The 17735-nt window shown below is 36.8% G+C and overlaps 1 protein-coding gene across 1 annotated transcript in view; it reads left to right on the plus strand.

Moving 5' to 3' along the window:
- The window catches only part of ttv (exostosin glycosyltransferase 1 ttv), a 264636-nt gene that overhangs the window by 227296 nt on the left and 19605 nt on the right, over positions 1-17735 (plus strand). The window contains exons 5-6 of the mRNA XM_088199171.1: positions 9549-9658; positions 9735-9915. Coding sequence (XP_088055297.1) covers positions 9549-9658; positions 9735-9915 — 291 coding nt within the window. The remainder of the gene's footprint in view (positions 1-9548; positions 9659-9734; positions 9916-17735) is intronic.

Below are 17735 nucleotides of genomic sequence, written 5' to 3' on the forward strand. Positions count from 1 at the left end.
GTTACACCTACAAGATGGAATTATACATCACGGTTAAGTAACACAGTGCAAAAATACAGAAATGAATTTACGGACTTTTTTCGAGACGTCGTGAAAAATTGTGAACTATGGGACCCCGACACTGTAATAAAAGCACGAGGTTTTCTTAGCTTTTTGGAAGATTTTGAAACAAGAAAACTTCTCCACATATTTCCAAATCTTTTGACATATTATATTGATGTAAGAAAGTAACCGAAATTTTGCAACAACTCAGACATCAACAGGAAAATAATTATGAAACATTATGGGATTCATATGTAACGGAAAAAAATTATCTAAGACTGAGTAATGATTTGCTGTTGAAGAAAAGCACGCGTTTAGCCAACTATTTAATACAATAGTTGATAATATATGTAAGCAAATTGAAAACCGTTTTTCTTCAATGTCCAAATTGGAATATTTTCACCTTCTGGAGAAAGAAAAATATGAGCAATATAAAGGAAAATTTCCAAATGAATTACTTACCAAACTGCAACAATTCTATGGAACATTATTTGATTATATAAGTTTAAAAAATGAGCTTGCTGTTCTTTATCATTTACCTGAATTTGCAGAGAAATCTGTTCATGAGCTTGTACAATTTATGAACACAAATAATCTTGAGTCAGGTTTTCAGGAAATAGATAAATTAGGCAAACTAATATTAACTCTTCCAAGCAGTACTGCTTCAGCAGAACGTTCATTTTCTGCTCTGAAACGAATTAATAATTGTTATCGAAGTACCCAAGGCCAAGAAAGGCTATGTGGCCTTAGCTTGATTTCAATAGAAAAAGGGATCCTTATGGATATTAAAAAAAAGAGCACTTTTTATGACAGCGTGATAGAAAAATTTATGATCAAAGAAAGAAGATTAGATTTTATATATAAATAATTATAATTTTATGTTTATTGGAAATTTGATATTTTTATATAATAATATTTTAGATTAGGTTTGATGTTTATTTATTTATTTTTATATATGGGAAAAAGCTGTAAGGCAGTTTAGGCATGCCAAAACCTCGGCTAATAAAAATGAAAAAATGTACTTTTTTTATTTTTTTTATAGCACACCCAATATTAACACCCACCGTACGCAGATGTAGTGTAGTACTACGAAACTGAAAATTCGGATATGTGGGGTGCTTCTTATAATCCGGAATGGAAGGTATTCATCGACGGAACAGTAATAGCGGTAGATTATGAATCTTAACTGAATGTTTTCTATCCCTTTAATGGAGAAGCATGTGAGATTCAGATTTGAAATGAAACTGGATGCTTTTAAACAATTGTTAGTAATTTTTATTTATAAATTTGATTAATGCAAGACTGAAAAAATAATATTTTACTGAAATATTTCATAATAAAAAAATATATAAATTTATTACATACAAAATATGACAATTTGCACTGAAAATTTTGAGCTTATCACTTAATGGATGGTCTACTATATAATTAAAATAACATTTAGAAGTACTAGTTTCTTAAATTTGGTATCAGGCTAATATCACGGGTTTTAATTACATATAGCGATTGATTTGTTTACAACAACTTTACCATTTAACCAATCCATAAAAATATTAACCTATACCATGGTTATATAAAATTATATCCATCGCAAAAGAGATTCGCGTTAATGAAACATGAGTTCACCGACAGTATGGCTGTCAGCTCCGAATGCAAAGTTGTATCAGTGTCGGCGCGCGACGACTAACTTTAAATTGAATTTAATATCGCGACGAATAGACTGACGTTGATACCGTTGAGCTCCGTGATTAAATTTGATTGAACGGAACGCAGTTGGGAAAAGTTGTAGGAATTAAACGACAAACGCTCAGTTATATTAACTGGAGCTTAAGTCTTAAGTGGCGACACACTGTGGAGCTATGAAATTAATTTTAATTTAAAATAAATTTTTACTTTACATTTACATATATGCACATTATGATTATGCAAATTGAAATCTAAGATGATCACAAATGCTAAGTTTGGCTACAAATACAAAGAAAATGCTGATAGATATAATTGTACAACTAGTCGTATTCAAAATCGCCATACTTCAGCAAACTTTTCCGTTAACACAATTCTTCTGAAAAGAAAAAAGATAACTACCAAACTTGTGATCGGATTGATCGTTCCATACACAATCGAGCCGGATGAGTTTGTTTCGTCGCGGAAGAGTAGACTAAGAGAGAAGAAAAAAATGCGAACCGGAATGAAATAATGGTTTTCCGATGGAGTCTTTTTTCCTGAGCTTTTTTCCGCACGCGCCAGATGGCACCGTCTCGGTCCCCATAATAATAATTTATGGTCGTTTCCTTGCCAAATGCCCCTCGCCTCCTTGTCGCTGTCGTTTTTCCCCTTTCGGACAAAACGGAGCAGTCTCATAATGAAACGCTAATGGAAAAGAGCAAGCTTGTCCGCCGGCCGTATTTCAACGGCCGGAAGATTTTTTATTTTTATTTTTTCAATTAATGACCAAGTCGCTACACGCTTTTTCGCGTTTTGTACCGGGAATACGCGATTCGGTCTGTTTTGTGATAAATAACGAAAGATTGTTGCGTTAGTTGCTTTTTTTATTTTCAGGTAGAAAGTCGCGACCCTTAACGACCGCTAACGACCGTAATAAACGTGGTTTTTGAGTCGTAAAATTTTATAATAATTTTCGACAGAATGTCGCTTTCGTACTAAATTTGTATACTTTATTTCTTAGAAAATGTTTCAAGGAGAAGAACGACTTCCACAATATTGTATTCTTAACTATCTTTTAATATGGATGTAATTATACCATATTTTATTATTTATTTTTATTACAAATCTGACCATCAGGTTTCAGGATAATATTCTTCAATGCGTACATACATATACTATACATACATTCAAACATATGTATATACATATATTTCATCTTTATTAATCTGGACATTACGAGGTATATTGTGGTGGTCCGTTCAGTTTCAGTCTTCGTTTCTATTATACTATTGTCACGTTCGTTCTTGTAATTATCGTGGTTATGGAGATTTACTGCGCGAGTATACAAAGAAAAACCCCCCACATAATAATCACTAAGTCTGATCTCCCAGACACGATAGAAATTTTTAAAAAAGTAGAGGGTTTTGTATTTTTTCCATTTAAATTATAACCACAATATTTTTTATTGAATAAACAATTAAAAACATGCAAATGGTTATAAACCGGTAACCCTGTATAAATATAATTAGTATGTCAGTAAAATTATTTAATTATGTCGTTATAAAGAAGAGCAGATGCTCCAGATTGCATCCCTGTGTTACTCCATAATGAGCAAAATACTCAACTGACGGCGGTGACTTGAGTCCGTTCAAAAAACGAAGTTGCATAACTTCTCAATAAAAAGCTCATCATGACACACTTTGACGAAAGCTTTTTGGAAGTCGATATAGACTACATTGACCATTTATAGTATTTTGTCACCGCCTTTGAAAAGAACAAAAAAATCATGGCCGTTGAACAAGGTGGACGAAAACCGTGTTATTGGTCCACTAGTGCTTGTCTAAAATGATGGTGAAAATATTTGTGAAATATTACACCACACAACTTAGCAATTGCCGAAGGAACGGAACCTTTTTCGTGGATTTTTATATATCTCAACGAATTAAAAAACGACAAATTTTTAAGCGAAAAATAAAAAATGTATCGAAGAAAAGCAAAGAAATTATCATAAGCTATGAAACTACGCGATTTGAGATTTTCAAAATCTCGATCAGTTAGATTGTGAGGTATGAATACTTGCATTAGGACTGGAAGCTGAAGATTAATCTTTATAGTCGGAGTAGATATACAGCGGTATATTTATTATAGATAATACTAAGACGCAGATTGTGCGTATTGCTTATGCCTGAACTACACTCTCTGGAAGCTGGCCAAGGCTGGCCAAGGACGGAGAATATAGTGGATTAAGGTTACCTAGAACGGGAGGTAAAGTGGGGGTAATTCAGTCGACTTGGCCAGCTTCGAGCGCTTCCGAACATTGTCGGCAAAAGGACCGAAGTCAAAGGATCCGAAGTCGGAGCTGCTCTTTCGAGCGCGAGCAGTGAGATACTTCCCCTTTCGCTCTCTCGCGTGTTAAGTGACGAAAGTGAGAGAAATAATAATATGGTTTCTCGCAAACTAAGATAGAACGAGTAACTCGGTTCAATTTCAGTATCCGCGTAGGCGTCCTATGGTCAACACGCATGTCGAGCGCTGCATCGTGGTCACGTGGTCAAGTTATAATACCACATGCTTATCGGGGACTTCAAGAGACTCTTACTGACATCTTTAAATATTTTAGGGCAATAAAAGGGATTAATTATGTTTTTGATAGTATATTCTTTTAACAGATATCGTTAATATATTTTTTTCATATAAAATTAAATAATTAAAAAATAATTAGTGGTACTTGATTTTGTTAAAAAATCGTTTCGAATATCTTATGTATTTTCCTAGATCGGTTTATATAAATGTCACACCATAACGAATTCTTATTTAGAATCGATGGCGACAAATTCTAGGATAGTCACAGATGTTGTGTTCGTATTACGAAGTATCATTTTTATGCCTAATGGGATTTTGCAAAAGCCGACAAAGATTTTGCATAAATAGAATATTTACGACCGAAAAGTTTTCACTGATATTGTAATGGTGAGTGCCCACACAAACTTTTATAATTATCAGTAGCGTAATTTTAATAATATGACAATTTAAAAATTGCGATTATTTGGCACATTTTTCGATAGCGCGCAAATATGCCGGCTGTACGTGACAGTAGCCGCCGTCCGGACGGCATATGAAATTTGTGGCAGTGTGGCCGCTACTCGGAAGTCGGTGACCTCGGCCGACTTCAATTGAACTTCAGTTAAACTTCGGTTCGGACAACTTCCAGAGAGTGTAGTGCAAGCATTAGAGTCGAAGAAACTCCAAATCCTTCCGGGATCACTGCTAAAAAAATTTTCACATTCTCTTAGTATTGATATCATCATTGTCTTAGTTTAGGCTTGCATGGCTCAAAACTTTGCTTTGCGAGCTTATAGATTCTTTTTAAATTTGTGGAAAACATATTTCTTTTTAGTGTTGCAATACCGTCACTAGAAAAGCATTTTAGGTATGCCCTGCTGTCCGTATGGTCTCGTTTCCTTGGGAAACATTGGTCGAACACACCGTAAATTTCTTTATATAGAACGGTAAGGGTTGCTTTCAGCTTGTCGCACTCATACTTTTATCCATCTGGTGCTTCAATAATTAATGGAATACCACTATCATTACAAGCCAATTTAAACTTAATTGGCACTAAAAGATTTTGATTTATTATTATTATGAGATAACCTTAATTTTATTATTTTACATTCTTATTGGGTTTTACAAATTTATTAATGCGTACCGAATACATAAAAAAATTCGGTCAAATGTCTGCCTCTAGCGTTAATAAATGAGTCCTGAGGCATGTGCTTTGTTGTATTTTTTTCTGTCAGACATTAAAAATAAATAATAAAATGAAATGAAACGACCAGAGAAAGTTTTTTCAACGAGTTGGCACCGTTCTGCTGAAACCACATGTCCTCTAACCCTAAGTAGCGTTTTGAAACGGTTACGTGAAACGAAAACAAGAAGAACGTTAAGTAGCGCTTATGGAGAAGTAAGGTTTAATCACCTTTTTATCATATTTCGAGATATTTTTTATGTAAAACCAATATCACTGGTGTTTTGTATCATATGTGTATAAGTTAAACATATTACCCATCCATTGGATTTTTGAATATTAGATCATAGATGTTTACTGAAATACTAATGTTATTATTTCAACAAATGCTTTGTATGCAAAAGGTAAACATAAACAAGTACTGGAATCAAACCGAAAGTACTTTCGCTACTCATACGTTTCGTATCGAATCACCAAATTAATATTCTACGCCTTACCTTTGACTTGTGATAGTATGCGCTTTACTCTCCGTCGCGGGATTACCGCCCTAATACACATTTCAAATGTCAATACTCGAACGTGATTTGTAACGACAGGGGGTTACATCCTGACGTGTGTGATTAATTCATATTCCTTTGATCCAGGTAATGTTGTTCCGCGACTACATAGGCGGCGACAGAAAGCGAACTGCACCTACACATACAACATGACACTCACCCCTCGAGCCACTTCCTTCCGGAATATCTAATTATTGAATCTTGTCTCTGGCTCCGCTCTAGTTCAACTAACTAGACATTGTCTAACTGCATCAGACGGCGCATAATCAGCGTCTGTGTGTGCTTAAGACAAAAAGCGTCTTGATTCTCACGTAATTTTATTATCACTTGTTTCCAGTTAGTCTTTAAAGTTACAGTTTTTTTATATCTATATTTTTTGCACTGATTACAAACATCTTTCTACAACGCCTTGCTGTGACTTTAATTAAACAACTTTTATTTATATATATGCAAAGCAGTTTTATAAAGCTTACGTAATGCAATAATGAATATAATATCGATGAGTTGGAACAACATCAATTTTGAAGGTTCTGAAGACTTTGCAGATGGATTTGCTAGGTATTTTCAAACCGTATACCATAATGATGGGTCACATTTAGAGTTTAATTCTAATTACGATGAGACTCATCGTTCATGGTCATCTTTGTTATCAATCAAAACCTTTAGTTTGGTTGATATGGAATATGGATTTAGCAGACTAAAGTCCATTTTTACCTCGGGACCAGATTTTATTCCAGACTACATTCTGAAAGGATGCAAGTCTGGTATTTTACAGCCTCTAAAATTTATATTTAATTTAATTTTGAGATCCTCTTGTTTTCCAGAATTGTGGAAATGTTCAAAAGTCACTCCGATTCATAAAAAGGGTCCCAAATCTCAGATTGACAATTACAGGCCAATAGCTTTGATCTCATCACCTGCAAAATTATTTGAAATTGTTTTGCATAAATACATTTTTAATCATTGCAGGTGTATGCTTCTCGACCAACAACATGGTTTCCGTAAATCTCGATCCACTGTCACTAATCTAATGGTTTTGTCTAACTACGTTTCAAAATCATTGGACTCTGGTGTACAAGTGGACGTCGTATACACAGATTTTGAAAAAGCATTTGATAAAGTTAACCATGCTTTACTTGTAAAAAAGTTATCTAATTTCGGGTTTTCTGAAGATCTCATAAATCTATTCTGAAATTACTTGACCAATAGATATCAATTCGTCAAGTATAATAACTCCTTTTCAGAACGATATAAGACCCCTACTGGAGTACCTCAAGGATTCAATTTGGGTCCATTGTTGTTTTTATTGTTCATTAATGACATAGAAACAGCAATAGAGCATTCAGATTTTTTATTATATGCAGATGACTTGAAAATTTACAAGAAAATGCATTCGATTTCTGATTCCCTCGACCTACAGGAGGATCTCAACTCTATATGGAAATGGGCTTGCTATAACCAATTGCCTTTCAGTGTAAAGAAATGTCACACAATTTCATTTTCAAGGTCGTTAACGCCGGCAAAATATTCATACCATCTAGGCGGATAGTTTCTGGAAAGGTTTTCTTCAACTAAGGATTTAGGAGTGACTTACGAAGAACGTTGGAAATTTTGCCAGCACATTGCAGAGACTCATAGCAAATCCTTAAAAATGCTCGGTTTTATCTTGAGAAATGCGCGTTACTTCAGGAATACTTTAGTATTGCGCACTCTTTATGATACTCTAGTCCGCAGCATACTAGAAACTAGCTCCATCATTTGGATCCCAGGCGTAATGAATCAATGTAATGAATTGAAGCTGGAAAAAGTACAACGTAAATTTCTTCGATATTTATACTTGAAGGAATACGGGTATTATCCATTCTTGTTTTCCAGTGCTTTTATTTTGGGAGCCCTGGGATACGTTTCTTTGTCGACTCGCAGAAGTGTTTATGTAATTAAACACTTCTGGAAATTGCTCAAGGGCATCGTAGACAATCCTTCAGTGCTCGAGCAGCTTCAAATGTGGGCTCCTGAAGGTGGTTATAGTTCTCGGTCGCGTCCACTATTCTTGCCTGTTAAGTCTAGAACTGGAGCACTTGCCAACTCTTCTCTGGCCAAGGCTATTTATCTGCTCAATTCTGTCCATAGTAATATTGACATTTTCTCTTGCACATATGGAGTTTTGGTTCAGTTCGTATGGGACAATGCACACCTGTTGAGGTGATTTGTGTCTGTTGTTTTGTCTTGTTTATATTTGTATGTATTATAATGTATTAGTACTTTTGACTATCGTGACGCATTGGGTTTGCCTGTCAGGTCACGATGGTTATAATTTTAATAAATAAATAATAATAATAATAATAATATATAAGCAAGTTAAACTTTTCGGATTCAGGAAGATTTCAGTCCGCTCGATACGATTGCTCCGCTCGATACGATTTTAGCCTAACACTAGTTAAATTCAAGTCGGAAGCGAAGTGTTTTAGTGCGGTGTTTTGGATTATTTTTTTGTAAATTGGGAAAGATCAAACGTTTCTTTCAGTTCTCCATTGACTGGCCAATGTCGATATGTCAGTATAGAAACAGACTCTTTATTATTGCCTCATACATACATTATTAGACTGTGTAACTGCGTAATAATTACTTAATAAAATTAACAACGCAGAGACATGCACTGACCCATGGCTTTATTCATGTTTTTTATGCAAGTGTTTTGAGACTGTTAATGGATACCGTTATATATATATTTTTAAAAGATCCATGGGGCACAAGTAAATTAATTAATTTTACAAGACCGTATAAGTATTTTATTTGCGACTCATTTTGTCGCATTTTAATGATTTAATGCATTTGCTTCTTTTAAAAAGCTTAGTATTTTTTATTCATATAAATATATTTTTTATATAAATTTTTATAAATATTTTTTTTAAATATATATTTTATGTATATATAATATCAGGGCTGTGAAGTCGAAGTTGAAGTCGAGCATTTTAATTGAAGTCGGAGTCGTAAAAAATCGACTCTTTTTTAACCCTTTCCACACCAACCAATATTTTATATATAATTGTTCTAAGCCGCTTCCGCTTCTGGACGCGCATTACTTAAAATGAAACATTCTTCATTCAATTCTCTACTCTGTAAATCGTATCGCTTTGTATAAACGTAAACAAAGGAAATATATTTAATTATAATAATAAAAATAAAATTTGAATTTGCTTCATTGCTTTCCGAGGCACCGGTATATTCTGTTGTTTCGACCAATGAAAAATAAGCATTCAAATATAAAACAAGATGGCCGACAGTACCGTGACAACAGTTTTAAATAATTATTATTTAATAACAAAATTTTGCTACGCGACAATAATTTTCATTAATTCGTCATTTGACTGAATATGAATAATCGCAGATTTGAAGGCTGGTTATTGATTTTTATTTATGTATTGCACTCACCGAATAGCAGGTTATTTTCTAAAGCGTTGTATACAAATGTTCTGCTTTAGAATTAGACTGCTACAAAACAATGAAACAACGAATTCACTATAATATTATTGTTTCAGATATTGATACTGTGGGCCAGCGATAGACCGCCGCCGCCCAGACCGCGCTGGCCAAACACGCCTTCACACGTTCCTCTGGATATTGTGGACACCTCGACTTATAGCCCTGAGTAAGTACAAACCTCACCCTTCTCTGTAACACTTAATGGATATTCTCGTCACACTTTACGATTGTCGCTTTTGCAGCATGGGCATATCGGCGAGGTTTCATCCTCACTCGCTTATCCAAACCGCTGCCGTCCTTCAGCTGGACGAGGACGCCTCGTTGACAGCTGACGAAGCCGATTTCGCCTACACAGTGTGGAAGGATTTCCCCGATCGGATAGTGGGATATCCTGCCCGCACCCACTTCTGGGATGACGCCAAGGTGGGTGAAATTGATTTTTTTTCATCGTTCGTGATATGAATCTTGAATAAGTAAACTAAAATAGCTGATGTGTGTGTAGGTAGCCTTTAAAGATGATAAATTAGGAAATGGTTTGACGTGAATGCGAAATTGTGATATCCTTTGGGTATATAACGATCCTAGAAAATCATATAAACGCGTCATCCTACAACTTTTGTAATTGTCTTTTAGCTCCCCACGTTTGTGTAAATTATATTTTTCATATTAAATGCAAAATATAATTTACACAAACGTGGTTAACACCAGGCGCGTACTAAAAATAAAATAATCCAAGTAGAATTTTATCATGCTAGGATTATGTCAGATTTTGTGTCACACAGCCTGGTTTTGTGTCACATTTTGCATCAATATTTTCGTTATCTTATTAGTATTAAAATTTATATACATCTCATAATGACACTTTTTAGATGAATTCTTTTGAGATTGTAGAGACATATTTCAGGATCTAGATTTCTAAAAATGTTACATGGCATCTATTTATTTGAAAATAGAACCACATATTTCAAATTAACTGCATTTTTTATACATATACATATGATATTATTCATGAGCTATAGTAGCTTATTATTAGGATTTTTTGTACTAAATAAATACAGACTAGCTCGATTTCATAATAGCACTTGTAGAATATCTTGATTTACTATTGTGATTATTTTAATTTATTCCGTCTATTGTCACATACGTTCCGCACTGGCCGGCATCAAACAAATTTATGGCGCTCAAAAATGTTTTGTTCTTACGCTCAGTGCGTCAAATTCAATAAAATCTTTCAAAACTGCTCTAATTTAGATTTTCTGATGTACACCGATTTAATAGTGGTCACTGTAGACCCTACAATTTAATAAAAAAATAATTAACTATTATTAAATATTTATTTGTAATCATCGTCAGTCACGAAACCTTAAATTATTTAGTAGTTGGAAGAATAACTTGACGTAATAATATTGGATATTGGCCTAGGCTTTTAATTAACATTTTATTTTTTGATTAATCTAATAATTAAAAACATTTTGAGAAACACTAAAATTGTAAATACAATTTTTTTTAAACGTACTATTTGGGTTTCCGTTAATTTATATATAAAGGGGGAATATCTCACCACACGCGCCTGATTCGTACATACGTATTGCAAAAAATATTGTATATGAGTATTTTATAGTCCCCCAACTACACGCACCCAAATATCACGTTCTCGAGTTCCTCTCGGAATGTGAGCGCCCATGACAATATGTTGTCCGCGGTCGGCGCGCGTTTACTGGTCTCTTCGAGTGGCTGCTGGTGACTGAGTCCAGGCTTAAGTATCATGGACTGAAAAGCTTGCTGACCAATCGCAAGTATGCAGCGATTATCCAGCCAATCGCTGCAGTCGCTTCTTAGAACGGCGAAATAGGTATATGCCTCTAGAAAGCGACGTTTGCTTGATGGGCATTGTCCAAGGTAGTATTGCATTTCATTGGGAATTTTGATGATTCGGTGATTGATTGTATTCTTGACCTGATTGTTTCGCAACAAATAAATATTCTCTCAATGACTGAGAATATTTACAGTAAGAACAACACTCGTGTTATTTTAAGGGTTGTGTGGTCCAAGTCCTTTACGCTATTATCTTGTTGATAGATGATCATTTTGCTTACAGTGAATTAACACAAGTTTTGAGATAAAGACCATTTCAAACAAGTTAATCTGTGTGGGGTAGCCACAATGGTGCGTTATAAAATCTGGCAGGTTTGGAAACATAATATATGATAGACTTTTAATCCCTGCGAGCGACTTGACTGGTTCAATCCTAATGTTTATTAGTCTTTTAATTTAACTATTATTTTAAGTAGCTTATTATTTAAGCAACTTAATATTATCAATTTAGTTAAATAATGTATCAAACATACAAATGATATTCTTGAACCAATAAAAACTTTCTGATATGTGTAAGTTTGTATATATTATAACCGCGCTTAGCATAAAATGTTTCAATTGCATCAAAAGCACATATGCAACAAATAATTATACCACACGAGTTTGTTTCGACCGCGCAGGAGCAGTATGCAACAAAATCGAATTAATTGAAGCTCACCGAGGAAAAGCTAGAAGCGTTTCCTTGCACGCGGCCCATAATTAGAAAAGTTTTCGCCTAGGATCGAGGCGAGGCTCGCTGGTGCACCATGCGGCAAAGGGTTTCATGAGTTATTTTACTACAGGAGAAACAACACGACCAACCATCTCGAAGACTATCGCGAGACGAATCGAATTATGCAACGAGGCTGCTGCACAGCATCAGAGACGAGGCCATTGTTCCCAGACGGTGTCAGGAAAATTGCTAAATTGCATCCGACCCACCGTCAGGTACGAGGTGGAGGAATTTATATTGCGCTCAACGAAAACGCCTAGAGATCATCCCACCCGAAAATTTTCCTATACATATCTATATGGTAAAGTTCGGAATTAGAAATGGCGAACAATTGGAAACAACTTATGAAGCGATTCGAAAATAACTGCCGCCTCTGCGATTCTCACTTTGACAGAGAAGTTTCGCAGTTTAAGTTTGCGTCCGACTTCATAAAGCGAAATTGTTTTGCCGCCGGTCGTAATATTAAAACGCGAACAAAGGCTAGACAAAGATTTCGCATAAACATGTGAATTTTATGGCAATCAAAACGTTAGATCTGCTTTGCTCTTGTAGTGTAATATTATTTTTAATTTTCTTATTATTATTTATGTATTAATATAATATATATTAGATAGATGTATATAATTAAAAAAATATACATTACTACTGTGAATAAGTCTTTGACCGGTCTATTCTTCTTAAAATAAACGTTGATAACTAATCGATAAAAATTATATTTAAAATAATAAAAAATATATTACTTAGTCACATTTATATTACAGAGTATTCTAACCATAGAGTAAAGAATATAAAATAGAGCGGCCTTTAGGAAAAAATTTAGCGTGCTTTAAAATATTATTCGCCTCGTCTCTAGATCATTCACCCCGAGCGCGTGATCGGTGCTGCCCGTCTCCGCGCATTTGATTGGTTTGGTATTATCGTGTAAAAACAGTGCAAAACAGCAGAGGAATTGCAATTTATTATTGCACAGGTTACATTTTCCAATTATTTGTGTTATTTTTGGATTTTTTATTATAAACACGTCATTCTACACGTGTCAACTAGGGATGCACATTCCATTCTTCGAGTTTATATTTAATTTATTTTTAAACACCAACCATCGTCTCCACACCCAGCAACGTAAATTTCGAATACTGATGCTTACATTTCTCCTAGAAAAATAAATTTATTACGAAAATTAAATCATGCTAGGTTAATTTAAAAAAAACGTGAAAAAATAATACACGCACGAAGGCAAAAACTTTATCGTAGAAACAAAAAATATAGTCAAGTCAATAACAGACAAAAAACTTTTAAGTGAGGAAAACGGCTTTTCACTATTAGCAAATTTTGATTCTGAATCAAAAGAGTTGTTCATTTTTCTAAAAAAAAAAAATAATTCAAGAGTAGCCAAGTATTCAGCCCGAGTACGATCATTTGCATTAACTTTAAGTTTTTATTCTCCCATGGTTTATCAATATGTTCGACAGACTTTAAATTTTAACCTGCCTCACCTAAGAACCATCGGTAAATGGTATCAGAACTTGTAAGTAAGTTCTAAAACTAATTATAGTTTTAGAACTTTCATTAGGTCAAGTCCAAAATCTCATCTCTCAGGGGAAAATAAGCTTAAGAATAAGTACAGACAGATATCGCATCTCACATATTGCCCCACAGTTTGTCTGCATCTCGATATTACACTATGATTTAAAAATATTATAGTTATCCTTACTGATATCACTATGGACTTCTAATATAAGAGGGTTAATCAAAGTATTTTCAAACCGAATTTTGGTCAATAGGAGAGCGCAAAAACAATTATTCCTTCTCAGAAGTCAAAAATTCACGTCAAAAGCAATAAAATCGTGTCGGCGCCGTCGGAGTGGGAACGCTCGGTAACGAGCGTTCCCACTGCGACGGCGCCGACAAGATTTTATTGCTTTTGGCGTGAATTTTTGGTCTTACTTTAAGGATAGACGAGTGGTGATCGACGCAGGCGGAAGCCTAGTCTGGAAGACCCTAGAGAGAGGATGCCCGCAGGGCTCGGTCCTCGGACCGATGCTGTGGAATGTCCAGTTCGACGACGTCCTGGAGACCCCTCTGCCCCACCACTGCGACCTCATTGCGTACGCCGACGATCTGTTGCTCTTAGTGAGCGCCGATAGCCGAACCGGCCTAGAAATTAAGACCGAGACAGCATTGTCTACCCTGCTCGCCTGGGGCAAGGAGAATAAACTCTCTTTTGCCCCCCACAAGACACAAGCTGTGCTGCTGAGAGGATCCTTGGACCCAAAGAGACCCCCCCAAATATGCATGAACGGACACAAAATTAAATTCGAACTAAAAGCCCGCTATCTGGGGATGATAATATCCAGGAACTTTGACCCATGCGTTCACCTGAGAATGGCAGGAATGAAAAGTAGAAATGCAATGTGCAGGCTGCATCGCCTAGGCGGAAAACACTGGGGCCTTAACTTCAGGGCGAAGGTGATAATGTACAAAGCCATTTTCGTCTCGATAATCACGTACGCGGCAAGTGCGTGGGCCGAAAGATCTTCCCGCGGACTACCGAACACCATCCTGCTGAGAACTCAGACGTCGCCGCTGAGGCTCCTCACGTCGTCCTACAATACAGCTCCGATTTCGGCAATGTGCGTGATGGCCGGCGTCGAACCCATCGATTTAACTGCCCAGATGAGAGCCGCGGTCCACCACCTCGGAAGAGGCCGCTCGGCCTCAATAGCGGGCAAGAGGCTCTTCCCTCCAGTGGGAGAGCCTAGCCCAAGTGCTGCTCTGATGACTATCCGGCGCGTCACTCGCGCTGCGGTGCTAGAAGAGTGGCAAAAACGCTGGAACGAGTCCGCAACGGGACTACTGACCAAAAAGTTCCTCCCCCTGATCTCAGGGAGACTCGAGCTCAGGTGGTTCCGTTGTGGATTCCACACCTCACAGTTCATGACCGGCCACGGAGCTTTCCGGGCCTATCATGAACGTTTTTGTTTAAGAGACCGCTCCGACTGCCCCTGCGGCCACGAACTACAGACGTCCGAACACATACTATGGGACTGCCCAATGATGGACGAGGAGAGAGCAGTCCTACACTCCAACCTCGAAATCGAGGGCGATGGCCCTCCACAACACAGACATCTCGTGGCCACGAAGGGAAATCTTCTGGCGTTCGAGAGATACTGCGCCGCATATGGCGCCCGCACAGACGTCCGTCCTCAATAGGACCACCTATTAGCCCCTTAAGGGCCACCCGCGAGCTCTCTTCTCTCATCGGAGTGAGCTAGGCAGCAGGAAAAAAAAAATAAGAAAGAGGAAATAAATAAAACAAGCACAAAGGATGAGTTGATGAAATAAATATTTTTCTTTCCAGGATGCGTAAAATCATTTCTCTCCCGTAGAGACCCCAGGTACGCGGAGCGCGACTGCCCGCATACCTTCCCTCCCCCCACATCCCCTATCCAACCTCCGTCTCCAAAAAAGATAGTGATGCCGGAGACCATCAGTAGATAAATCGCGACGGTCTACCCGTCCAGGTCGTTCACGTGACGACCTAGGAAGGAGGCCTGGTCTAGCGCCTGTATGCGCAGTATGCAGGCGCGAAAGCCAGGCTAGGTACATCCGGTCGCTCATGGGCCGAAACTCCTGAGCCTGATGCGACCGTGGAAGGAGGGCGTGGGCCCATGGACCTTCCACTTCTGAGAAGGGATAATTGTTTTTTGCGCTCTCCTATTGGTCAAAATTCGGTTTAGATGTGCTTTATTCCATTCTCACTTGTAATACATAAAATGCCATTTTTGTCATGAGGCCCGGAATCATTGTTTTTCCAAGGTCCGGGTTCACTCTCGGACTATACGCGACTCAAAAAAAAAATGCTGATATGATAACAATTTATAGTACAACCTATAAAGCAACCGGATAACAAAATGCTATTGTTTTGAAGTAGCAGTTTGGGCCAAACAATTTAACGAGATTCGTTATGCAATACTAGAAAGTCGATTCGTTTCAGAGGCAAAGCGATTTTGTTTACTCATTATAAGTTCATTACTCTGCAATACACCATACTAAGCCGATTTTACCCCACGTAGGCTTCACGTCAACAAATACGTGTGTGGTATTATTATAGTAGACCTCTTGAAAATAGTCGAGTCTAGATTGTTGCGTTGATTTAAAAGTGCAAGCCACTAGAACTAGTGCAAGGCACTAGACACGAAACGGCCATTGTTTTTTCTAGGGCGGCGGCGTTTGTCTTTTCTAAAGTTCAACGCGCAATCCCCGACGTAGTATGTATTATTTTACTATGCATCTACACTAGGATGCATATGCAATATTGCTGACGCTTCGTCGATTTTCTATGCACGGCTGAATAACCCCATTCTATTGCTTTTTTATCTGAGTAGACTTCTATCTCCGAATCGAGATTAAAGTCTGCTATGTATAATTTCACGAGGCGAGAGAGTATTGTTACCTGGCAATTTCTACTTCCTTGCCATCATATCAAATGCTAATAAGCCACCGTCAGCCGTTCCGGAAGTGCACTCGGAATTATGAATGCGGATGACGTTTCTTTTCCCTCTAGCCTTCGTGTCTCGTATGTAATATATCACGAGAAAACGTGACGTATCACTCGTTTTATAATATTATATAATATGAAAAAATGCCACATATACATGTACGTCAGGTATACGTAATATAAAGAATCGGCGAAGCATGATCCGCTCGTCTTATCCCATCTGGATTCGATTCATTGATTCGCATAATCGCAATTTGGCTTGAAGAAATAGATGATTGTTCCCTGAGCGAGGAAAACAAATTAATGCGCTATTAACGTTTCGCATTGCTTTCTAAAATATACAGATATATCTTTATTATTATATTATAAAGTCGTATTTTTCAATGATTAATCATCGATCATTTTCTCTCAAAAAATATTAATTAATCAAGTTGTCATAGTACCGCTGATTCGAAAGACCACTGAAGAGGGTTGATAATGCAGACGACAGCTCATTTACATAGATGAAGCAAACTTACAGAACAACCTAATATATTTCTTAGCGTCATCTTACAATCCATCACACAAATGGATAATTTTCGCTTCGAAGCACGCTTACGTTCTCAAAAGTGACGTAAACCCTCTCAGGCGAGATTCTCTCTACGCACTAATAGTTTCACCGCCATTGCGAAAATTTCGCACGCTACTACATACTAGTGTATGCAAGTCATAAAATATGCATTTACCCCGAGCACTGCGCCCAAAATTCAATTTGGCGCTGTCGTCGTGCTACGTGTCAAGCGCCGCGCAAAATCGGAATTGTCTTTTGTGTGTACCAAATGAAAAATGCAACGGCGCCCATACGTCATAATGCACGCTTCAATATCGCGTCGAAATATATTGGAAGTCGAAAATGGGTATAGTCTCAATTCATATCTACATATACATATGTAGATATTGGGTGTTTCATAACAGTCGATAGATTCGATTTATAGCTTTTCAATTGAAAATGCTTTCAATAAAACCAAATGAAAAAAATATGATTGGAAGAGTGATAAAAATAAATTGAGAAAAATATCCAATGAATAGGTACTAATTGACGGTTCGCCGTTTACTGAAAATCTCACGTATCGATTTTTGTTTATAAAATGTCTGTTGAATGACTAGAATCAAATAAAA

The sequence above is a fragment of the Plectrocnemia conspersa genome, unplaced genomic scaffold, assembly GCF_051122295.1.
Source record: "Plectrocnemia conspersa isolate PC_06_02 unplaced genomic scaffold, ASM5112229v1 ptg000012l, whole genome shotgun sequence".
Taxonomy (NCBI): domain Eukaryota; kingdom Metazoa; phylum Arthropoda; class Insecta; order Trichoptera; family Polycentropodidae; genus Plectrocnemia; species Plectrocnemia conspersa.